Genomic DNA, 26,549 nt, shown 5'->3' with positions numbered 1-26,549 from the left:
GTTTCTTGATGGTAAATGACGGGGCCGCGGGCGACAGCTAGTGTTCACATAATTAAGAAAAGAATTAATATATAAACGTATAAGGCTTTTGTTTTTCGCAAAGAAAGCGACGTATTTAATATGAAATTTAATTTGATGGTAAATATGTGGGTAGCCGTGAATATAACGTTAATTTTGTAATTGAGAAAATCAAGCATTAGCAAAATATAAACAAAAGTTATAAAGAAAAACGCTTATATGTGGAAATTATGAAAGGTTCCCTAAGGGATTTATTACCCGTCTTTGTTCCTTTCATGCCTTAATGTTTACTTTGCATGCGTATCGCTTACAGATTTATATTTATATTTTAATTGCTTCTTCACACAGGGTTTTAGTGGAGATTTTTGGACCGCTATTGGATGCGAATATCTTCTCTCTCATACGTATAGCTTGCGACCTTTGCGATTGCTATCTTATGTCTCCCTCTAACAGACACTTAGTTGGCACGGGACGGATCCCTTATGTAAGGCAGTGCTTTTCGTCGTTGCGCTGTGATCAGACGTGTGCGCGACTTCACTAAATAACAACGAAACATGCCGAACTGTGTATTTTATACTGTGTTAACAATTAATTCTTTATGTGAAAATTTTCTAGTATTTTAAAATATAGTGCTGTATTTAGTGCTTAAATTGTGAAGAAATATATGTAGAAAGTAAATGAAAAGTCCGATAAAAAGTTTCATGATTAAAAGAGATAATAAACATTTTCGCGTTAGTTTGAGAGACAGATTCTTTGTATGATGTTGGAAGGTATCATTAGATGTGTTTGTTTAAAATCGAGTCATTTAATCCCAGTTTTCTGTATGAAGATCCCTTAATAAAATAAAAATAACCAGTGCGTCTCACAGGATCTTTAATATATGAAGTGGCATTAATTTTAAAAGCCGAAAGTGTCATTTGGTTATTTGTCAACGAGTTAATTACGTACGAGAATAAATGTTGACAGATTTAGTGGGGAAAGGTGGGCTTGTTAAAATAAGTTGTGACATGACGCTTTCGAATCATTTAGTTCTTTAAAAGGAATGAAAAAAAATTTTTAATACAAGTGACAATGTAAAGTAGTGAATTAAAAAAAATAAGTGATATTTAGGAAACGAATTTAAGATAGCAAAATGGCAGAGTATTCGAAGAGGATGCGTCATTCAAATGTGCTGAATGCCATACTTCTATTCATCACAATGATATATGGTAAGTTAACATAATTTATCTTTTTTCTTTACTATCTTATCTTTTAATTCATCTAACTACAAATTGTGTAACGGATAGCAGATTTCTTTTATGAAATATTAATCATCACCCTTTATCTTAACAAATGTAGAGATAAAGGTTGATGTATATAATAAAAAAATCCTACAACCTTAAAGGTATGTACTATTAATTGGAATGATCAACCCATTAGTAACTATGCGTAGTAATTAAGAAATAATCCTTTTCAAGAGACCTTCGCTAATTGAAATTCTTAATTAGTACTTAATTTCTTCATGGAGTTTTTCTTGTACCAGAGGGTTAACAGCCAGTTCATGGATGGTCATACAGGGAGTGGTTTCAGATGTTCCTAAGTAGAATGTTATGGGACTGACATGTTCAAAAGAACGAAAGACCCTAAAAAAAATTGAAATTCTTATAAGAACTTATAATGTCTTTGATTTTGAAGACTTGATTTTTATTAAATACATCCCATGTCTGATAGATAAGAGGATTCTGTAAGATTTGACATTGTCAGCTATGCGGGTCGGTTTATTTTAGGTTACAAAGTATGTAATTCGTTTTTTTTTGTATTAAAAATAAATGTTCAAACATTTTGGATATATTATAATTAATTTATATACAAAATTAAAGGGTTTTAAAGGAAATTAATAAGGGATCTATTATTTCTTATAACTAAATATTGGGTTAGTGGTATGACAAAACCTTTTACCCTATTTATATGTAAATATCAAACACATGAAAAGGTGACACTTCTATCCAGTTTCTTATTCATTGTAAAATTGTTTTTAAAATTATTTGCCTTGTTATGAAAATAATATAGATTGAAATTATAAATTTCCTTTTGTCCATCAGAAAGTTTAGGTAGGAAATAATTTCACTTCCTAGTCAATTAGAAAAGTTTTAAATTGTAGGAGAATTTTCAGGACGTCATAATCAAGTGGCGCGCTCTGGCGGCGAATTGTGTAAATGCACTTAGGATGTCTTGACGCTTGAATGAACGGTTACTTTGTGGGGAAAGTTTTTATTGCGCGAGCAATTGTGGTCTGTAGAAGGTTGATTAGTCCGAAGATTCCTAGACCAAAAATGAATCATTCTAAATTTCATGTTATTCAGAGAAGTTTCTACCTCTATATTATCATATGTTAGAGAAACCTATAACTTGTTTGTAGAGACATGAGTTTTCCCGTTGTCATTAAAAAAAACGACGCAATATTTTTTTTTATTTATTTAAGCTTTGTACACAATACAATGTAAACTGGTGAATTGAACTGTAAAAGAGTTCTCTTACAGCTGACCATGCTTTCGAGAGAGGATGTTTAGTGGCTAATAACTAGGTAACTATAATGTGTCTTAAATAAGGTTTATTTATTGAAAGCTCCCTACAACAATATCTAACGCAAACCACAGAGAATCTGCATTATATAATCTACATTAAAATTAAATTTTTGATTATACTTATAATATGAGTCGTGAAATTATATGTATAAGTTGGTAGTAATAAAAAAATACGCATATATTACCGACCTACATGCCAGCCGCAGACTTAATTAGACACTTGCAAAGCTTTCAGTCCAAAAGCTCGCGCGTTTTATTTGCTTTCGACGGTTTGCATAATAATAAATACTTTAAAAATGTCGCATTCAAGACTCGAAAGGCTTTTGTTCCATTTAAAATACTCGCTAAAGGTAAAGTTTCGTGTTACAATTTTTATTTATGGTTTAGTAAAATAAAATGGAAATTGTTGATGATTTAAACGTTAAATAAGTTTTTTCAGTGGTTACAGTTAAGTTTCTTTATAAAAATTTCTATATAATGCTGTATTGCCCTCATTAAAAAAACGTTTATCATTGATTCGAATTAAAACAATCGAAATCCTTGAATTCTAACAATCGTTTCTCTCTGCGTCCTTGTTCCAATCAAGTAGGGTGCACGCACCAGTTTTCGTCCTCCGTATCGATCTATCTTTCATCTCAATAGTCCTTTCCTAGGTGTACCTCTACTGGTGTACCCCACCTTATAATTACACTCGTCATATGATTCTTCCCTTTTCATAACCACACACTAACTTTCTAAAATTCGTTTGTCATAGATTATAAACTGGGATCAACATCGCGTTAGATCTTATACAGTCTGCAATTTTCTTTTGAATAAAACCGGGTCGTTCGTTAGCACGCAACTTCCCATGCCTGATATGCTTCTGATTTTCATATAAATGCGGCTAAATGGAAATTAAAAGCGAATTATAAGGCTAGATTATGATTGTACATAGCTTTACACATGATTGTACATAACGTACACAACATTATTTTTTTTATTTCAATGAGTTCACTATAATTTTGTGCCAATGTCTATTTTTTTTAGTTTCGCTTAACAGGCGAAAATCTGAAGTATAAATTTTGCCAGTATTTTATCAATTCGTAATAATCTCTATAAAGTCATCAATTTGCTTGTTAATAAAAACTGTTCTATTAATGTTGTCGGATTAGGGATTCTTAAGATTACATAAGCACTTTTCTAATTATATCTAATTCTTCCTAATAGCCAACAGAGCCATCCGAGGTCCATCACAAAGGCAATTGTTATAATAATTAAGCAACACCGAACAATGCCGTATCCGCCAACGGAGTTCTCGTTCGACGAACTTTCGGCGCCCAACTCGCGCCCGACTCGCTTAGCGAGGAATCCATTGTACGGAATAACGTCGCTAATCTGCTCCCGCGACACTTTACATATTAAGCTTGAATATAACATTGTAAGAAACAAAGTTTAAGCTACGAATGCTTCATGCATGACAAACTATATATTTTCACACTTAACATAAGAGTAAGTTTGCAACTGTATTAAGACAAGCTTACACTCTACGGAATTTTAAATGTATGTTTTGTATAATATCGCGCTAAATGAAAATCCGTAAATTGTTAAATGATAACAATTTTCAGATTAGTTACAACAATAACATATTTTGTTAATACATTTTCCGTTAGTTTACAATATGACTAACACGATTTTAAAACGAAGTTTACAGTCAGTTAGTTGTAATTTAAATATTTAAGTTTATAAGTTCATTAGCGGACCCGACAGACGTTTTCTGACAATTTGACACTGCGATGGTAGCGCCGTCTGTCGGATCCAATGTAAAACATTCCAAAATCAACAACTACTAATAAATTAAAAGTTAATTAAAAAAAAAATTGTCCAGCGGACAAAATTGTGAATCTAAACCATTCCCAGATCCCCTTGAACACACACAAAAAAATTTCATCCAAATCGGTCCAGTCGTTTGAGAGAAGTTCAGTGACATACACACTCTCAGAAGAATTATATATATAAAGATTGATAAATGCATCTTACTAATATTATAAATCCGAATGGATTAAAGTTTGTTAGAAGGTATCTACAGAATGGCTGCATGGATCTCGCTGAAATTTAGCATAGATGTAGAAGATATTCTGGAAGAATACATAAGTTACTAATTAAGTTTTATTTTAATTTCGTGCGGACGGAGTTGAGGGCGACAGCTAGTTGTGTTATCGTATTTCATAATATATGTAATACATTTATATTATTTGCTATCCAAGGTAACGAATCATAAATCTTAACCTCATAGCATAAATTTACATATGATATAGTGCCCGATAAATATTTCATGTTTTATTCAAACACTTTTGGATGGTCTGAAATAAGTTCCCTCTTTGTATGCGCTTTTTTTTTAAATTTATCTATTTAATGCTGAAGTTAAGAAATCTCTTTGATGATTTATTCTTTACCAATCCTCTTACAGAAAGAGCTGCTAGATATCTATTATAATAGGTTTGGTTTTAAGTAATTAAAATTACTCGTATCAAATACAATATTTTTTATTAACTTCAAAAGGTAACTTGGTCCTATTCCTTCTTCTTAAGTTCCTTTATTCGTATTTTCATACAACTACAATACATAACGAAACAATTTATAAAAACTATAAGAGTAACCTTGGGTTTCTGAGACCAAAATTCAGGTTTAAAACATATTATTTCTCTCTGTTTTGTCAAATATAACAATAATAACGTTGTATAAAAACAAAAATAAGAAATTAATTAATTTCCTAAAATACGTTTAGAATATAAGGCAAGGAAAATAACTGTTTGATTTAACAAGTTTCCTACAACGAAACCTACAATCTTCGTCTGAAATGGGTAAGGCAACAAAAGGCTCTTCTGCGGCGATATCTAATTACTACAATACAGTTTGCGTTATTCGCACAACTATTTGGACTGCTTTCATTTCTGTTTAACTCTAGACTGTCTACAATTCAAAGCTTAAATCTTTTCACGAAACAAGATCGGTTTTATAAAAATACTAGCTCTCGCCCGCGACACCGTCTACGCAGAATTAAAAAATAACTTAATAAGTAGGTCATGGTCTTCCAAACTATGTTATATATGTATGACAAATTTCATAGAGATTCGTAAGATATCCACCAATCTAAACTTTCGCATATTTATATTTTTCTATACTAGTATCACAAAGCAGAAAGATTTAATTTAAAAAAAATGTTAAATTGGCAATTAATTTTGAGTGTACTAAAAACCTAAACCGGTTTTTTTTTTCAGATCGTTGTAACCTTAATTATATTTTATTAGTTTACTAGCTGACGCCCGCGACTCCGTCTGCGCGGAATTAAAAAAAAAACTATTGGTCGCAGCGTTATGTTATATAGATTAAAGCCTTCGTCTTCGTCGTATAAATGGACTATCCAACGAAAAAGGAATTTATCAAATCGGACCAGTAGTTCCTGAGATAAGCGCGTTTATACAAACAAACAAACTCTTCTGCTTTATAATATTAATACAAATTAATATTATATTCGAAACTGGGACATATTATTAGTCTTATATAAATACTAGTTGAATAAAAGTAGCTGAATGTTATCAAACATAGAACAGTAATAGCTATTGTCAGATTACATGAGTGTAATTTTCTCTGACAATAATTTATGATCCATCACAACGATATTAAATAGCCAACGAGACTAAGTTAAAAGATCTTTTGTTGAAATAGATGCTTTGTTCGTATTATCATTTCTTACTGGTTTGACGTATTTCCTACAGACCTACGCAATTTTGTCGTATTCATCGCATTAGTATGTCTACATTAGGCTCTCTTCCTGCAACCATTTTACAAGAAGTTAATTGTTTATCCTTAGGGAAATACGTCTAGTTTTCGTTCAAGTTCCGTTTCCATTGTTCCATTAACATCCATCTATTTCACGCTACTGAATACCGTCGTCATTTCTATTTAAAATACATATGCAATTAAGTATACTTAAGTAAAAGTAACCGTTTCGTTTAATTAATGATTGTTTTATTAAACATATCTCGTCGTATCGAGTCGAAATTAACAGAGGCTGCGTATAGATGTGTGGAAGACGTTTGAATATTGATGTTTAGTTACGCGTTGTTATATTCTTGCACTGTTTATCTATGTATTTTTTTATTTGTCATTTTTATGTGTTATTTAGTTAGAGCGTCGGTGGCTCAGTGGTCAAGCACTTGACTTGCAATCTGCAGGTCTTGGGTTCGAATCCCGCCATCTATCAATGTGTTTTTCGATTTCCGATTTACATACGTACATTTATCCAACGTTCTTACGGTGAAGGAAAACATCGTGATGCAACCTGCACATATCTGAGAAGAAATTCAAAGATATGTGTGAAGTCAACCAACCCGCACTTGGCCAGCGTGGCTGACTATGGTCTGATCACCCTTAACTTAGCGTAGGCTCCGAGCTCCTCGGGGACGTATAGTGAGCTGATGATGAATGATGATGTGTTATTTACTGTTATTATAAAATATGTTATCGTGTAAACTATTATCTACAGTGAGTATAGTGTCAAAATGATTGGATACTATAAGGATGCTATGCAGTTGTTTTTAAATAAATAAAATAAAAAAAATCTTTAGACATTTATATTAACAATTTTCTAACTGTGATGTTCTTTATAACAATTTAATTGGAAGAATATCTCGTGATGTAATAACATGAGCCACTAGCTGTCGCCCCCGACTCCTTCCGCGCGGGATTTAAATAAAAACTTAATTAGTAACTTACGTGTTCTTCCAGGCTATGTTCTACGTGTATGCCAAAATTAATTTCTCACTGGTTCAGTAGTTTCTGAGCCTACACAATGCAAACAAACCAATGAACAATCAAATCTTTCCTCTTAACACACACACACATACAGCCCCACACACACACACACATACACACACACACACACACACACACACACACATATATATACATACACACAAACTAACACCCATTGGTACACCTTATCATTTAATTAATTATAAGGTGTACCAATGGGTGTTATCTTTTCATGTTATCTTATCATAAACTTAATTTTTAACTAATTTAGCTTTTTTTATTACAACTTATAAAAATTGTACATACGCAATTTAACTTATAGGAAGTCATTGGCTCCTTTAATACAGGGAAACCTAGTTAAGGAGCCAAGGTCATTCGTTCTTTCGTTATATAACCAGATTTGTTAAATGTATTATATAATAAAGTCTTATTATAATTATTAATTATAGTATAGATAAAACTAGAAATATAAATTTCAGTTTAATTTGAATTTATAACTTAATATAACAATTCATTTTGTAAGAATCGTAATATTGTAAACAACTTGTGGTAAGATAAAAAGATTTTGAAGTGCTTTCCCTCTTGAACGTTTTTGTATAAGCTTAATGTACTGTGAAAGGGCTGAAAGCGTAGAGCTAGCGTTAGTGGATGTTAAGTTATGCTGAGCACTTACTCTGTTGTGCACATTTCAATTCAAAATATTTCACGTTTCACAAAGAACATATTACGTATAAATGTGCGTCTACACTGTCGAAACATTTACAAAAACATGTTAAAAGATCTACAGAAAAACCCATTAAACATTTTTAAAAGTTAGGTTAGCATAAGAACCGTAATCTCAACTCTTGTAGTACAGCACTATTGTGGTCTCGCTTTTTATCAACGTGTAAAGAGGGACAGCATTACTGTTGTGACAAGAGCTAGGAGAGTGTAGATTCACCGTAGTTGTGTTTTGATGTCTCTCGTTAGTGACCGCAATTCCTGATTGCACGATTGCATCCACTGATGTTTACCTTCTAAATTATTATGTACCCATCAAACACGAGTAGTGTCAATAAAACTTAATGTTAGTTAAATAATAAAATGTCCACATAACATCAGGAACATTTACTCTGACAGTCACGGCACTGGTAACAAATGAACACAGCAAACACAAAGCAGAAAACAATTCTACAATTTTTGATTTCATATACTAGATGTCGCTCGTGACTGCGTCCGCGCTGAATATAACAAAAAAAAATAAATGGCATTTTTTAAAAACTTAAATTTTTACACCTTCTGGGGCAATTTTAATTTTCTTTAAAATCTTTGTTAGTTGTATTGTTTTTTTTTTATTTCATATTGATAAAGGGTTATTTACGATAACATAATAGCTTTTTTTTAATATAGCAAGATTTGTTTGTCATCGGTTACAAAATTGCCCCAGAAGGTGTAAAATTTTAAAGTTTTTAAAAAATGCCATTTATTTTTTTTAATACCAAGAGGGGAATTTTTATTTTATTTTTCTGGTGACCCTTGTGACCACCCCTGTCATCCCCATTCCTATGTACGTAACCTTTTGGGACACCCTGTATGATTTAAACAACAAATTTCATATTATTATATGGCTACCAACATCAAACAAAAAGTCTACAACGCGTTTTACTGTGACTAAATACGAATAACTAACTTAAGTACAATATCTAGAAGTTACTTAATAATATACGAGATTGAAAATTAAAGGATTATAATTTCAAAGTCATAAATAATTGCTACAAATTGGCAAGACAAGTTCGTGATCGCGTAACGCTTTTTGATGTTAACTTAGAACAAACTCTAAAGTTTAAGTTACGTAGTATCGCGTCACTTATGCTGTAAGATAAAAGTCATATTAGAATTGCTTATTAACTTGCCTATTAAACTATGTTATCTTTTATGTTTGATTAGAAGATTTTTTTTATATCATAAGGTGGCAAACGAGCGAGCGGCCACCTGAAATCGCTGAAATAGCGAAGTGACCGTTGCCCACAGACATATGCAATTGCATATGCGTTGCCTACCGTTAATCGATGGAGGAGAGGATGCACAGAAAGAAAATATTTTCCCTTCCCATGCATCCTTCATCCGGAAAGTCCACTTCCACTTCCCATCCTTTCCTTATAAGAAAAAGGATGGGAAGGGAAAGAGGACTAAATTAGACCTCCGGGACACACACTCATCAGACGAAACGCGGAATTGCTTCCACTTCACGCCTTTCTTGTGTGTGTATAACAATTATTTCATATGGAAACGTAAGATAAAATACGTACCGTTGGTTTCTGAGGCCAAAATCTCTGTATTAAACATATCGTCATCTCTATCATTATCTTTGACAAAACAGAGATAATATTATGTTTCAAACGGAGATTTTTCTCTGAACCCTACGTAGTAAGTTAAGTTTACAAAAAATTAAGTCAAGAATATATAACTCCCCAACTTAAACCAAAGAATTTAACACGTAATTAATTTTTTTATTTCCTCTTTACGTCAATAAATATATAACATATTAATTAAGTACATTCTAGTTATAAGCAATATGTTATAGCATTATTTTTTATATTATAATGCCTACAATAGACTTAAATGTACAAATAAATAAATAAACCGTCTGTCTCTCAAACGTGCAATAATATTTCTACTAATAATGAAAGTAAGATAAAATAAATAACAATTTATTATTATTTCCTCGATCACATTTATATTCATTTCCATCAATGTCTGATCATTTATGTATTAGTGAGTCTTCGATATACATTCCTTATTCAAATAGGCAAATATCAATTTCAGAAGACATTGTTTCCCTCAGGCCTATATTATGCTATTTTTATTCAACTATAATTTATCCAATATTGACTGTTATATGAGGAATGAGATTATGTTTACAAATGCTAATATATTCAGCTAAAACATTCTAACCCTTAACGCATAAGAATAAGATTCAAAATCGTCTATTGTTATTCAATACGCGAACGTACTATTTCGTTTGCTCGTTTGTCTAGTACGCGCACGTAACTTCCGTATGAGGATTTCAGTTTCATATCTTCCCTTATAAACGTAAAGGTAAACATTTACATACATACGTCTAATTGGATGTACGTTTCAGCAATTAATATTATATTTGCGTTTCCACGTACCTACAAATGAACTAAATCTTACTATTATTATACGAGTAAATGCTTTAGTTTATATGTATGGATGGTTTGTTAAATTGTATCTCCCGAACGGCTAAACGGATTTCACTGAAATTTAGCAGAGATGTAGAAGATAGTCTGGAAGAACAGGCTACTAAGTTTATTTATTCCGCACGGACAGCTAGTTTTGTTCTAATATTAACAGTTAACCATCAATTTATCCTCTACCTTTTTTAGTTCTACCTAGGTCGGTATGTACTCTTTCATACATCTCTATAGACCGTCATATCTTAATCCAGTCTCTTTTTACACAGATATATATGTATGTTCTTTTACACAATTTAATCATGCTTTATTCAGTCTCCCTCTGAATATTTAGACATCTATACAGAATAACCTTACAGTAATATAATAACATAATAAAAAAAAAGTTTACTTTTTTTTTTCGTCTAAAACAATGCCTTCATTTACCTTAGCAATGTTAAGTGATGGATTTTATAAAATTTTATTAAAATAATACACACTTATAACTGACACAAATGCAAGATCAATTTAAAAGCACTTCAAACGTTTTAAAATCAGCGACGTTGGCCGTTTTCTTTTTTATTTTCATCTAGAAAACAAAGAGCTCTCATCGTCCAACTGCACACTGATACTTTGAAATGTCACGACCTGATTATTTTTGGCTTTACAATAAATTACCGTTTTTTTTAATTTCGATAAATAAAATCTAATAGCTAACTGGCCAGTTAGCAATAACGAAGAAATAAAGACAATCATTTCTCCTGTCACTGAGAAGTCCTTCTGCAATGGAGTGGTACTACTATGTGTTCTTGTCTTATTTAAAATTAACTATATTTTCTTTTTATTTCTCCATTATCCCTAGTTAGTTGCTACGAGTTGTAATTACTTTTATTTTTGTTTGTTTAGTTGTCTGCTTTAGTTTTATTTCTTTTACTTAATTTCTAGTGGTTGTAAACGAGCTGATGGGCACCTCTGAACGACCATAACGTGGCCTACCGGGACAGGCTGAAAACCAGCTCCGCAGCCATGCGGTACACGCTGAGCCTGTAGCCCATTGTCGTCATACACACACATATATATATATAGTTGGAAACTACACTGTGGTATATGCTATATTTATTTCTAGATTGTTTTTTAACTGCTAATCTTTCCTATAATTGGAAATTCTTTCTAACAGTGAAATTTATTAAATACAATTTTTTGGTAAAAGACAAAAGAGGATTTTATGCCTATAATATGCCTAACTTTAGTATTGTTGTTATAAAGAGTAATAAAAGCAGTAAGAGCTTTGAATGATTACTATTTTCTAAGTACAAACTGTTTTAAAGGCGATAAAACAAATATTACTGTAATAAGAAAGGCCTTTATCAAACTTATACCGAAATGAAATTAGCGTTTGGCTTGTTGCCTATACGGGTGGGTCAAAGCTAAATTAATTTAACGTAAAAGTGTTCCAGAAACAAGCCTGGAATAACTTAGACTTCGTTTGGCAGTCGTAAAAGTCAGAAAGCGAAATTGCTTTAACTAACATTTTTTGCAAAGTGACTCGAGAGAAACGTGCCACGATTTCACTTTTACTTTACGCATCAAGCAAATAATACAATACTGAAAACACTTTATCAAAATTCAGATTTGACTTTACGAAAAAGGTATTTTGGAGTGAAATTAATTTAATTTCTACGTATCAGAGCGATGAAAAATAGCCCTCTATATATACCTGACCAGTATTCCGAGAATTAAATATAACGGTACTAAATCATACTTCTTACTTTTACTAATATTATAAATACGAATGTTTAGATGGATGGATGTTTGTTTGAAGGTATCTCCAAAACGACTCAACAGATTTAGATGAAATTTGGCATACATATAGAACAATATCTTGAAATTCTTCAATGCCTAAAAACATAATTAGTTGCCTATGTGTTCACATAGACAACTAGTTATGTTTTTTTTTAATTCCGCGCGAACGGATTCGCGAGTACAGCTAGTTAGATTATAGTATCAAGGACGACGTGAAATACCGTAACAAGAGAAAAGTTTTTGATGCACAAACTATCCGTGTGAAACCAGAGTGAATCACTAGTTTAAACGCAACCGTAAATGTACAAGTTCATTTAAATTCAAATACACGTTGGAGTTTAAAGTTGGAAGAAGTACCATACAGTTTCAAAATTTTATGTTTTAACCTCACAGCTAACGTTTCTGAATATTCATATAACATTTATTCATTTAACAATGTTGAAATAGCTAACGAACGTGTGTATGACTAGAAAACATTTTATAAATATCGTACAAAATAAATGTCTCGTTAGAATAATACAACTAGTTAAATTACTATCTTACTAATGTTATAAATGCAATTGTTTAGATGAATGGATGAGTGTCGGTGGCTCAGGAGTCAAGCACTTGACTTGCAATCTGCAGGTCCTGGGTTCGAATCCCGCCATGTACCAATGTGTTTTTCGATTTCCCCTTTACATATGTACATTTATCCGACGTTCATACGGTGAAGGAAAACATCGTGATGCAACCTGCACATATCTGAAAGGAAATTCAAAGATATGTGTGAAGTCAACCAACTCGCACTTGGCCAGCGTGGTTGATTATGGCCTAATCACCCTTAACTTAGGGTAGGCTCCGAGCCCCTCGGTGGGGACGTATGGTAAGCTGATGATGATGATGAGATGAATGGATGGATCAATGTTTATTGATAGGTATCTACATAACTGCTGCATAGATCTCGCTGAAATTTGGCATAGATGTAGAAGAGATGTTGCGTGGAAGAACACAAAGGCTACTAAGTAATTTTAGTTTTTTTTAATTTCCACGCGGACAGTCTCGGGCGACAGTTAGTCGATTACAATTCGAAGCAAAATGTATTCATGCTTAAGTTCTTTTATCTCTTGGTATCTCAAAATTGAACTGTTTCATTAATCCTTGATATGTTTAAAGGACTATTCTTGCTTTCTTCTTCTCTTCTTCCTCATGATTGATGTCCAAAAAAATCTTATATCAATTCTATCAATCTTCTAATCAGATTAAGTTTACTCAATTCTTATATAGTCAATTCCATTAAGTTTATTAGTTACGTATAAAAAGAATAACGATATATTAAAAATAAATATTATCTTTATACCGTATAATATATTTTATTAAATAAAAATAGATATAGAGGTTGTTCCCTAAAGAATTCTCAAAACAAGATTCAATCATGCAGACGAAAAACGCCCGGAGCGCGGTATAAGGAATCGACCTAAATATTTGCTTTAGCGGTGACGAAGAACATTGAGGGGGACATTGAAATCTCCCGGCTTATCCTGACGACACTCTAATCCTATCATGTTCCTTCATCTCGATCGTTTTGCCAAGTGATTTTGAATTAATTTTAACCTATAAATATAAAAGACTCGTTTGACTAAGATAGTGAATCGATTGAAAGGGTTTATGTGTTAAATCCAGTAACCTTTTTTGGCTTTTTTTTCGTTTCTCTCTCATTGTGATTTTCTTATTTATTATTTTATAATTTACAGACAGTTATAATATGCTTGCTCTAATTATAAAATGCACGTCGCGGAGCGTCGGTGGCTCAGGGGTCAAGCAGTTGACTTGCAATCTGCAGGTCCTGGGTTCGAATCCCGCCATGTACCTATGTGTTTTTTGATTTCCGATTTACACATGTACATTTATCCGACGTTCTGTGAAGGGAAACATCGTGATGCAACCTGCACATATCTGAGAAGAAATTCAAAGATATGTGTGAAGTCGACCAACCCGCTTTAGCCAGTGTGGTTGACTATGCCTAGTCACCCGTATCTTAGAGTAGGCTCTGATCCCCTGGGTGAGGACGTATGATGAGCTGATTATGATGAATTATAAAATGACCAAGATTATGAAACCATGACTATCTTATCATCTTAGTAATATTATAAATGCGAATGTTTAGATGGTTGGATGTATGTTTGAAGGTATTTCCGGAACGGCTCAATAGATCTCGCTCAAATTTGGAATACATTTAGAACATAGTCTGGAAGAACACATAGAGTACTGATTTATTTATTTTTTTTATTTTCGAGCAGAGGAAGTCGCGGGTTTCAGCTAGTATTATAAATTTTAGCTGATTTCCATATATATTTCGCAACATAAATCTTAGTTCTCAACTTACATACAATATCAAACTTTATAAATGCATCAATCATCTATAGTATAAAGTTTGGAATTCTATTTATTCTTAAATAACTATCGAGATAATACGGTGTTGGAGTTGGATTATTTACTGTGAATTTTTCACTCTAAAAAAACTACTTCATCATTAGTTATTTATATTGCTTTCTTTACTAGTTCTTTCTTTTCATGTACTATAATTAAATCAATTAAAACTGGAACTAAAAATACTTTGTTATTAGAGAAAGTATTGTATTTCTCATTTGAACGAGAAAAAAATATAGAACTTGAGTTCTACATTTTTTTTATATTAGTCTAATTAAATGTGTAATTCATTTTTACTTCGTTAACAAGAAGCAAGCGTATCACCATCTCAAAGGCCGGCAACGCATCTGCGGTTCCTCTGGTATTGCTGATGTCCATGGGCGTCGTTTGCCTCCTTGTGTTATGAAAAAAAAAACATCAAAAGTAAAAACAGATTTTAGAATGATATTCATGTTTGTGATATTACATTCATTCAAAAAACTTTTTACACATGAAATATAGCAGCGTCGCACATAGAGCGCTAGAGTCCAGGAATTCTCGTGCGACTTATTAACGCATTCCTCACCCGGGCTGTGATTCACTGGTGAATTTCAAACGCGTCCTTTCTATATCTACAGACGACGGGAGGAAGCGACTAGCGGGTCACGGAATCTTGAAAACTTTATAAATGTACCACACAATATATTCATGAAACTTTAAAAGTTGGGTTTTAATAAAGGCGTCACAATAAATGCAAGAACACTTTTTAGCCGACTTCAAAAAGGAGGTTATCAGTCAGAACTTCTGGGGGGTTAGACAAAGTGCATTCGCTTCTAAGCGATTCCATAACGAACTTCGACATTGTATAGAGCTGAAGCGTGTCAATCACGTGACATATCGAAAGTAATTGTCAGTTCTATCCATTTTTGAAGTTCGTAATGGAATCGCTTCGTAGCGAATGCACTTTGTCTAACCACGCTGTTTACTTCTTCATTTGTCTAAGTAGCTGTATCTACTCATCATTCTCCTATTCTCTAATTTGGTGGCATTGGTCACTTAGGTAAAGTCACCCTTTATTACATTTTACGATATTAAAGAGTACAGAACTCTTATAATCGTTGTCAGTAGTTAACTTGTTCCATACTTCAATGGCGTCATCTTTTTTTGGTTGCGTTTCGAAATTCTCTGGGCTTAAAAAGATCTCACATGATTTGTGGTGTCGAATATTTAGGGCGTACAAAGTTTGCTCGAGATATGTACATTCATCACTTTTAACAATGATCTTACTGTTGTTTTTGTTTTGACTCTTTTGTCTTCCGTCTTTTTATGCCGATGGAAAATAATAACTGAACTTTTTATAAAACTTCTTTGTGTTCTAAATTTGAAACTCATCAAAAAAAGAAAGTCAATTTATCCAATAAAAATAAAATGTACTAAATCTTACTATCCAACTTGTATTACTTCTTACTCATATTATAAATGTGGATGTTTAGATGGATGGATGGATGGATGTTTGTTTGAAGGTAGAACATAGTCTGGAAGAGCTCATAGGCTACCTATTAAGTATTTTAATACCAAGCGACTGTAGTCGCGGTTAACAGCTAGTCGGTTACATAATTGAACATAGCCCGTTAGAAGATAACATAGGATACTTAAGAACAGAAATAGTCCTGTTCCTGCTAATAGCTACTATCTACAATTTGTTAATTCCTATCAAAAATATGTAAAAGACAAATCAACATAATTTTGCCTTTAGTCGTCAGCAATGTAAAAATAAATATAAATGTGTGATTCGTCAAAGTTCAGCAGTTAATTTCTCGCATGTTCAGAGGTTCGTAAGTAAATGTAAACACATTAGCGAGGGCCTTTTGATGGCAAAGGTGCTTCCCTTCACGGGATGATGAACAAACAAACAATTACTGAAATATTTTCAACGGTTCAAATGTGAGAATTCTCTTTGACACAATGTAAATAATAATAACATTTGTTGAACGACAGGATTAATATAGTAGAAAACGAAAGACGTGATTATTTGTTTTAATAGGTAATCTTACGTCTGCCATACATATACTACACCTAATTATATATCATTGGTTACACAGGGTGTCAACTTTTTCTTAAGTATAATAATTTTGATATCATTCTGTATTTTTTTTTAAATTGGTTTGTAACAGTCTTCCTTCCTATTTACCTTAATATATTTCCTTCGAATATCTTCTTTAAATAATGTTAGTGGAAGAACTTATTACAAATGACGTAGCAATTCTTTAACGTTCTCAACAGAAAGTGCATTTGCATGTCTTTTAAGATACGAGACCAAATGTGAATAAATTTACGTCGAAGGACTATTTATAATCAAGTGACCAATGAAATTTAAATTTGAAAACGTAGATTCTAGTACACCACTGGTACAAAAAAGGCTGTCATCTCTGTCATTACCTTTGGAAGAAAAGAGACAGCAATCCGAATTTTTAACAGTATATAAATAGCTTTGTTAATAGCCCTAATAGACTGGCTGGTTCTGGCGAGGCACCGAAGACGGAGAAGTCGACGCACGTCATGGATTCTGCCGTCTACAACCGCTTGCCGGACCACATCACAGCGGCAACCAGCCTAGCGTCGTTTAGAAATATATTAAAAATCATTGCTTATCGAGAATATACATATGAATATTTTTTTGACTCAAAAATATTTTATTGTAATTCATACTTTACTTATGACCTGTAATTTAAATATTACTAACTAGCTGTCGCCCGCGACTCCGTTCGCGTAATAAAAAGAAACATAATTATTAGCTTATTTGTACTTCTAGACTGTTCTATATATGTCAAGTTTCAGCGAGATATATTCAGCCGTTTATATGGGAAAAAGAAAAGTGCTGTCTTTAGGATTTTCCCGACAATTATTCGAGTTTTTCTCACCTTTTAAACCATCCCTAGACCTCCAGGAACATTTCAACAGACCAATATAAGATAAATCCGTGCAGCCGTTCTCGAGTTTTAGCGAGACTAACGAACAGCAATAGATTTTAACATATATAGATAAATCATATTGTATTGAACACATTCCGTAATAAGCCAAGATTTGGTTGCGTCATGATGAAGCAAATTCAGTTAATTTTAAACTATATTTTGTTACTACAATACTCGTATAATGCAACATGAAGTCCATTATCTATTGCGTAGTTTCCTTATGCAAACAATTGTACCTTCACGTTTGAATTTTTAATGAGGGCGAACGTTATTTTCGGGTAAGGACTATAAAAATGTCAGAGTGATTGAATTATACGTTTTTTACGCTTACAATTGGATTTCATAAAAGTACAGTTATAACACTTTACAATGGAAAACTAACGGATTTTCTTTATATTTTTTTAATGATCATATTTTACGATGTTGTTTTATTTTATAGGCCAGTAATTTTATCTCTTACTGCTCAAAATGAATTACTGCGCGTTAAAATAACGTCGCGTTTTAAAAGCGCTACCGCATAGATACAATGATTTATTGATTGTTCTATTTGATTTTTTAAACGCGCGATAAAAAATCGCCCGTGCGAATAAAGTGTTACGGTAGTAAATGTTGAAGGCTCAAATAGTGTAAAATGTAAAACTATGAACTTATAAACTAACTGTCGCCCGCGACTTTGTCCGCGTGAAATGAAAAAAAAATAGTTCCCGGTAGTTATTCGAATTTATCTCACCTTTTAAACCTTCCTTAGACTCTCACGAACATTTCAAGACCAAGATAAGATAAATCGGTTCAGCTGTTCTCGTTAGCGAGACTAACGAACAGTAATTGATTTTTATACATATATGTAATAGAAACAAGTTCTTACTGAAATGTAAATAAAACAGTTATTTGATCTGAAATCTTTAAAACAAAGATAATGTTTAAATTTTTTTTTCTGTCGACTGTTCAAAGTAAAAAAATCAGAACAATTGTTTTAACGTAAACTTCACACTGAAACCACTTTACGTTCATTCTCAAGATAGAAGTAAAACGCATCAACGCTTTATTATAATAGAAGAAAAGAAATCACTTGAACATTTTCACAGCATTCCATTTTTCATATTTTAAGCTCTCATGCATTCTCTGCGGTTAGGAGAGATTTGACTTTTAGATTCCAACGTTTTAAATATTTGTGACTTGATTTCTTCTTTGAAGTTGTTTTTAAATAATTATATATCATAAGGTGGCAAGCGAGCGAGCGGCCACCTGAAATCGCTGTAATAGCGAAGTGACCGTTTCCCATAGACATACGCAATTGCATATGCGTTGCCTACCTTTAATCGACGAAGGAGAGGATGCACAGGAAGAAAATATTTTCCCTTTCCATGCATTCTCTCATCCGGAAAGTCCACTTCCACTTCCCATCCTTTCCTTAGAAGAAAAACGGTGGGAAGAGAAAGAGGACTAAGTAATGCCTCCGGGACGCACTCATCGGACGAAACGCGGAATTGCTTCCACTTCACGCCTGTTTCTGTGTCGTCGTGGTATTTCACCGGGCGAGCCAGGCCAGTTAGTGCGAAGATGTTAAAACGGGCTCTATCACTGTTAAAAATCATGTCTGTAACCCTGAGGGGTAGTCAGGACTATTGGATCTTCGTTTAGCGTAAGCAACACCACATTAAAACACTATTATTTGTGTGTGTTTCTTCAATTTCTTTGATTTGAAGTATGCATGATTTTTTTAAAACGACAGTGATTACTTATTTTAGTCAGATAAATCGACCAGTAATAACAATTGGTCTACTATTTGGGATTATATGTTTGCGAATTATTGTCAATTTTTTCGCAACAAAATCTAGATAGAGATGGACAGACAAAATAAGCAACATTTAAAAAGTTTTCCGTCTAAAGATACCATACTAAAGACTTAAGAAAACTGACAAAACGGACCTTTATTTTCCTTATTCTAAATACTTTCATATCTTTCGTATAAATTTAGATATTTATTATTCAAATTTATACACAAAGATTGTTCTAAGTAAATTTGTTTTGACATCGTATAACATAGCTGTTATAAAAGCGAAAAAGAAATTTAAAACAGAAATAAATCAACGCTGCTAATTAGGTACATCGTTAATCTATAAATATCTCGGAGCGCTGTAGCGATGTGATGAACATGCGGTCTGCGATGCACTTATACATTTTTTACTTTTTTTTTCGTAAAGTGGTAAAGCTGAATTTTTTAGATAGTCTATGGTAATCTAATTTCATCATCATCATCAGCTCACTATACGTCCCCACCGAGGGGCTCGGAGCCTACCCTAAGTTAAGGGTGATTAGGCCATAGTCAACCACGCTGGCCAAGTGCGGGTTGGTTGACTTCACACATATCTTTGAATTTCTTCTCAGATATGTGCAGGTTGCATCACGATGTTTTCCTTCACCGTAAGAACGTCGGATAAATGTACATATGTAAATCGAAAATCGAAAAACACATTGGTACATGGCGGGATTCGAACCCAGGACCTGCAGATTGCAAGTCAAGTGCTTGACCACTGAGCCACCGACGCTCCGAATCTAATTTACAAGTCGACAACTGTGTTATTATATAATATAATATATACCTATACAAGTATTTATATCGAGTTTGAATTACAGTACAGTGGTCATTAAGGGATACTCATTAACTTAAGATGAGAAATATACACTTAGCAACTATTTAATTAACATTTAAAAGACTCTGAAAGGAAAATCATACAGTCCTCGTATGATTTTATGGAACGAATTGAACTATATCTACATTTTATTTTAAATACTAGTATTATAGTTGCCTGCGACTCCGTCCGCACAGTATAAAAATACTTAATAAGTAGCCTATATTCTTCCAGACTATGTTCTACATCTATGCCAATTTTTATTGAAATCCATGCAGCGGTTCTGGAGATACCTACAAATAAACTTCCATCCATTCAAACATTCGCATTTATAATATTAGTAAGATTAATACGATTAGAGAAAGTAAAGTAGGGTTGAATTAAATAGATATGTTTTATGAAAACCACAATTTAATTAATTTATTATTGTATCTGGCGAGTATTTCTGCTGATTGCGGGAAGTTCAAGTATACATTTTACTTTGAGTTAAAGTTGCCGTCTGTCATTAGCAGCTTTCTTCATTTCCTAGATTCAAAGGAGAGTGTAATAAATATTGTAACTTTGATGTAAATAACTAAACGAAATACCTTTTGAAGCGACATCTTCAAAGACTTTATAAATATAGATAGAAATTTTTACGATAAGGAATTTACATGTGCACGGAAAATTAAAGGCAGAGTGTCATAGGTATTTTGGCACAAAACACATACAGAGGATAAGAGATGAAATTCTAAAATGATAGTAAAATAACGAGTTCAAATCTACCTCAATTTTTTTTTCTTAAATCTTTTTTTTTTCATGTTCAAGTATAAATTCAAATAAGAAAAAAAATTAATATATTTGTTTAAAAACGCAGACAATAGATGGCGCTATTTCATCTTTAAAAGCCTGATTCTGTCAGGTTTTGTTTTTGTGTTTTTTTTTTAACAATGAAAGTCACGTTATGACATTGTTTTTGGTTGACTTGCAAACATGTTTGAATTTAATTACAGTACTTTCGCTGTAAATATTATAGTTTAGATACGTGCGTGTTGGCATAAAATCCTAAGTGCAAATAATAACAATGCAAGTAAAAGGTAGTATATACCGAGATTGTGTGTAATCAATCGAGATTCCACACAAATGATGGGTAATAGTGCGGTACGTGGCGTGGTACCGTTTCATACACTTTATTGGAGCGTGCTTCACAAGATCGATAGTCTATTGTCTATAAGGAATAATATAAATATCTTTTGTTGTATTACGAAAATTATAATTTAAATATTTTCATTATAGCTTTTTCATTGACAATTTTACCTCTAAGTTTACTTACGCTTCATTTATTCAAGAGAAGTTGAACTTTGCAAGACCTAGACCACGCAATGACTTTCGTCTTTGTTACACTAGCTGCCGCCCGCGACTACGTCCGCGCGGAATTAAAGAAAAAACAAGATAGTAAACCTTTGTGTTCTTCTGGACTATGTTCTTCATCAGTGCCAATTATCATCAAGTTCCGTTAAGCCGTTCCGGAGATACCTTCAAACAAACATACATCCATCTAAACATTTGCATTTGTAATATTAGTAACAGTGAGATATTTATTTTTAAATGTGAGTCATTGAATATGACGTAATAGAATTTTTTCTGTAGGAGAGAGTCTGGCCATAGACAATCATTTTATTGTGACAGCTATAGCTTATTTTATCTAATTGCTGTTTATTTTAGATCCAAAAAAAATGAAACCATCGCAATGTTTGATAAATATTCATACCGTACGACATTAATTCCATTCGTTAAAGTCACGAATGCTCATAATTTAGTGGAAAGCTACAAATGGGAACACATTTTCCACAGCGGGGTCGATAAAAATAAAATAATGAGATCGTCGGTAGTTGGTATAACATACAACAATCCAAGATTTATCCGTTTATATTTAGACTCGGCTTAGCGATGAGATGGCAATGTAGGGAGTTCTATCGTTATAAATAACTAAAACGTTGCTAATTTATAACTTATAACAAATGCTGGTAGCTAAATTAAAAACGTTATTTATTTTTGTTATTGATAAATTAAACTGATAATATATTTTGTTTTAATAAACTTTTTCTTTTATAAAATTTATAGTATTTTCCTTGAGTTCTTCCTTAAAGGAGACTATTTAAAATATTTATTGTATTTTTATTTAAGACTAGATGTCGCACGCGACTCCGTCCGGTATTAAAAATAAATGGTTCCTAAAGGGTTTTTCCGGCAATTATTTGAATTTTTTTCCTTTTAAAGCTTTCCTAGACTTTCACGAACATTTCAAGACCAAGATGAGATAAATCCGTTCAGCCGTTTTCAAGTTTTAGCGAGACTAACGAATAGCAAATGATTTTTATATTATACTAGCTGTCGCCCGCGACTCCGTCTGCGCGGGATTAAAAATAGATGTTGGCCGATTCTGAGACCTACTCAATATGCTCGCAAAATTTCATGAGAATCGGTCTAGCCGTTTCGGAGGAGTATGGGAACGAAAATTGTGACTCGAGAATTTTATATATAAGATAAGAGAGATAATGTTTTTTACTATTCATCAATAGATAGCGCTGTTAATTAGTTGAAAAACTGTCCAAAGAAACATTGGATGTAATAAATATACCGATAATGACTGTCGCCGGCGACTTAAAAACACAATTAGTAAGCCATAGTACTAAGCCAAGTTTGATCGAGATCCGCACAGCCGTTTTGGAAATACCTTCAAACAAACATCCATCTAAACATTTGCATTTATAATATTTGTAAGATTATGAAAAAAGTATTTTTTTTTATTTTAAAAAGAAAAAACGATTCTTTGTGTTGTAATAAAATAACTCAATAGAAGCAATTTTTATAACCTTACTATAAGCAATTTAAAATGTCAAAAGTGCACAACTCGATGCTGGCAACATAAAAGCGTATCGGGAAGAGAAAAAAAGAAAGCAAAACGTCGGATCCGTCGTGGAAATATTGCAAGACGGGCGTAGCAGGTGCGCGACTCCAATAAGAAAGCGAGGGAGAGTTTAGATATAAAGTTATGGTTATTGTCGTGTTATTGGTCGACGAGTTAAAGATGTTTAGTAAGGGATTTATTCGGGGTCTGTTTATTTTATTTTCTATGAGGCCAAATAGAATTGCGCCGGCTGTTATTAAATTTCTCCCATCCTCGGAAACGTAAGCAACGGCTCAGTCGTTGGGCTTACGTTTTTTTCTTTTGTAGTTTGTATAAACGGTTGGAATTGTTCAGTGAAACAAATTGAGGATTTTAGTGACAGTATTTCTTTTACTTTTTACTCACAATTTGTATTTACTCTTTTATTCTTTGACGCGAAAGTTGTTACTTCTGAATTTATTACCTTATTTATTCTTTGTCTATAGATTTCGAATTTCGAATTCACTCCAAGAAATATCCACATATCAAAATTATCAGACATTTAGTTGTACTAAAATAAATTCCACCTTCAACCGTTCCTGTGAAAAAGAGTCTTGACAGACAGATGAACGTTTTCTCCCTTTCGAGTAAATCGTAAATTGAATTTAGTAATTAATAAAAAAAATATGGAAAAAAATTTGGTGGTCCAAATAAGTTAAACCAAAAACTATTCTTTAAATTAGTACCAACATGATAGTTTGATATCTTTTTAGCAAAGTGTAGGACAAGTTACGTTGAAGTAACAAAACTCCTTCACATGTTCGTAATGCCTTAGAAGTTGCAGTTAATAAAGTTTAGTTCCCATATTTAAATTCTGAACACTTCTCTATTTCTGGCACTAAAATCCCTGTTTAAAAGATATTGTTGACATTGTTTACTCAAAGATAAAAGGCTTGACGATTTTCGAATGCTTACTTACTTAAAAAAAAATCTTAATTCTAATTTAATTTTCATAAAATTTAATACGTGTATTTATTTTAATTTCCAATCGATAACGAATTTATAAAATAACATTCTACCATTGTATATTTTATGAGAATCTCATGCATTACAATGATATTGAAATTATATTTTCAGTTCCGTTTCACGTCCGTGCGAGCGACGGAGCTTAAAAACCGTTGAATATGGATTAAAATACGTTGCAACGAGCACAGAATATGTGAGATCTATTCCTCTAGGATTTAAATTCTACGTATTAGTTCCCATTCAAAGCGCCTGTTCATTATTATACCTACGACTTTTTTTAAAAAACAAAAATGAAAAAAAAAAACGGTTATTGTTTATATGATGCCAGTATTATTTGTAATGGTTGCCGCATTTTTTTGCATAAAAAATAACAAATAAAGCTACAATAATAAATAAACGTAAGTTATTTGGCGTAAAGGATTGTTTAAACATTTGTTGCACCTTATTTAAAAAAAAACAAAAAAAAATATTGTATATTTTTTACTGTTGTCTTTTGCGTTATTTGTATATCAAATGAATGGATTTTTGAGTATTATCACTATTATAAATATTTTTTTCTTTGCCCACAGAAGCAGGTGGGTTCCGTACCATGGAACTCCGGATCACACCACGAGTCGTACAACGAGGAAGAAACGTCACAATGGCTTGCATACATCAAGTACACGACAGTGAAATATACTCTGTACAGTGGTACAGGGGTACACAGGAGTTCTATAGATACACCCCACTAGAATCTCCTACAACTAGAGTAACGCCCGTTAACGGGATTAAAGTTGATGTAAGTATATTAAGCAATTTAAATCTTATTATTCTCGATGACAGAGATACACAAAATATATTTATTATTATGTATAATATATTCGTATTTTTTGTGTTGAAGGAAATTTAAAGAAAGAAAATTATGTAAGAATTTTGTACCCTAAATATCTTTATATCCAAAATTCAAGACATTCATTATTCTGATTCTGGTTTATACAGTAATGTCACAAATATGAATGTCATAATCAAACCCATTATGCTATTCAGTCGGCCTACGACGAATAATTGTGACCATCGCAATCGTATCGTCATACTCAAATATGAGTAAAATTAGTGACATTTTTTGGTTTACTTTATGCCAGATAGGGGGCGCTGCACTTTTTATATGATGATACGATATAGTTTATCATAAATATTCGTTCTTCTCTCGCAGTTTCATATTCTTTAACAGTATAATACTTTCACTTTATAAATACACACAAACACACACTTATTTCTTAACTATGTATATTGTAAAGGAAAGGCACCGGTGTGTCACACAGTTAATGCTATGACAGGCTCCTACGCTCAACCTATGTCATTGTATAATATATTTTTCATAATAAATAAATAAAGCTAACATTAATTATATATTCAATAGAGACTTAACTCAAACGAAACACATGTGGTTTTACTACGTGTCTCGCCGAGTCTGAGCGGCAACTATAGCTGTGAAGTTATACAGAATGCTCACACCTTCCCACACTACACCGCCACTGCGAGGCTCGACGTCGTTGGTGAGTATAAGAAAATCTAAGCACTAACATATTTAAAACCTTAGGAAAGTTTAGAAATATATTCATGGATTTAAAATTTTGATCAAAAATCACTTTTATCAATATTCGGTGACTGTTCTATCCAGCTATAAATTTTACAGATATCTTCAACGGTAGAATCGGATAAGAAGAATATTTTAGGGTTTTCTTTTTCTGTAGTTAGTCATCAAATTATTGGATATGACTTCTTGACAAATAAAACGATAAAAAAACAAGCTTAACTACAACTTCTTGTAAAATTGTATTGACAAAAATATTTATAGATTCCATCGATTCGAGATTCTCAATATAAAAATTACATTAGCTTTGTAATGCAAAAATTTTACCGTTGAAATAAAAAGTTCAGCAAGGATTTTATTTATGACATTATTTTGCGTACGTAACCAATAACTTGGGGAATAACTGCTGAGTCTCGGCTAGATAAAAGTACTTACGGTTTGGGACTTTGCTATTCCGGGTTTTGTCTGTCCAGTAATGCCATTTTTACGGGACTTTGATTCAGATAAGCAACATTTGCAATTATATGATGTTTTGTCAGCAAAAATCCAAGCGAAGCCAACTTTAGTTCGTTTACTTTGCAGTGTGCGAGGATATCTTTACCTACGTTGTTTATTTTATATTCAGGATTTTGATGCAAAAGTTTAATAAGCCGCTTCAAGTGAAATGCAAAATTGTTATAGTTTTGACAAATTCAAAATCCAATTTACTTGCGAAGGAAATAATAAACTGAGGATTAAT

General features: G+C 32.6%; 1 protein-coding gene across 2 annotated transcripts in view; it reads left to right on the top strand.

Annotated features, from left to right (window-relative positions):
- Positions 1 to 527: 527 nt before the first annotated feature.
- Positions 528 to 26,549, top strand: part of LOC106115237 (uncharacterized) — a 40,841-nt gene continuing 14,819 nt past the window's right edge. Inside the window, exons 1-3 of one of the 2 annotated variants that reach the window (XM_013308562.1) lie at positions 528 to 1,226; positions 24,810 to 25,015; positions 25,637 to 25,772. In XM_013308562.1, the coding sequence (XP_013164016.1) occupies positions 1,151 to 1,226; positions 24,810 to 25,015; positions 25,637 to 25,772 (418 nt within the window). In that variant the 5' untranslated portion in view covers positions 528 to 1,150. Of the gene's footprint in view, positions 1,227 to 24,806; positions 25,016 to 25,636; positions 25,773 to 26,549 lie in introns of both variants that reach the window. The other variant, XM_013308561.1, reaches the window with a different exon arrangement.

This window comes from Papilio xuthus, unplaced genomic scaffold, assembly GCF_000836235.2.
Source record: "Papilio xuthus unplaced genomic scaffold, Pxut_1.1 DF827870.1, whole genome shotgun sequence".
NCBI classification, from domain to species: Eukaryota; Metazoa; Arthropoda; class Insecta; order Lepidoptera; family Papilionidae; genus Papilio; species Papilio xuthus.
This window is presented reverse-complemented; position numbering and strand designations above follow the sequence as displayed.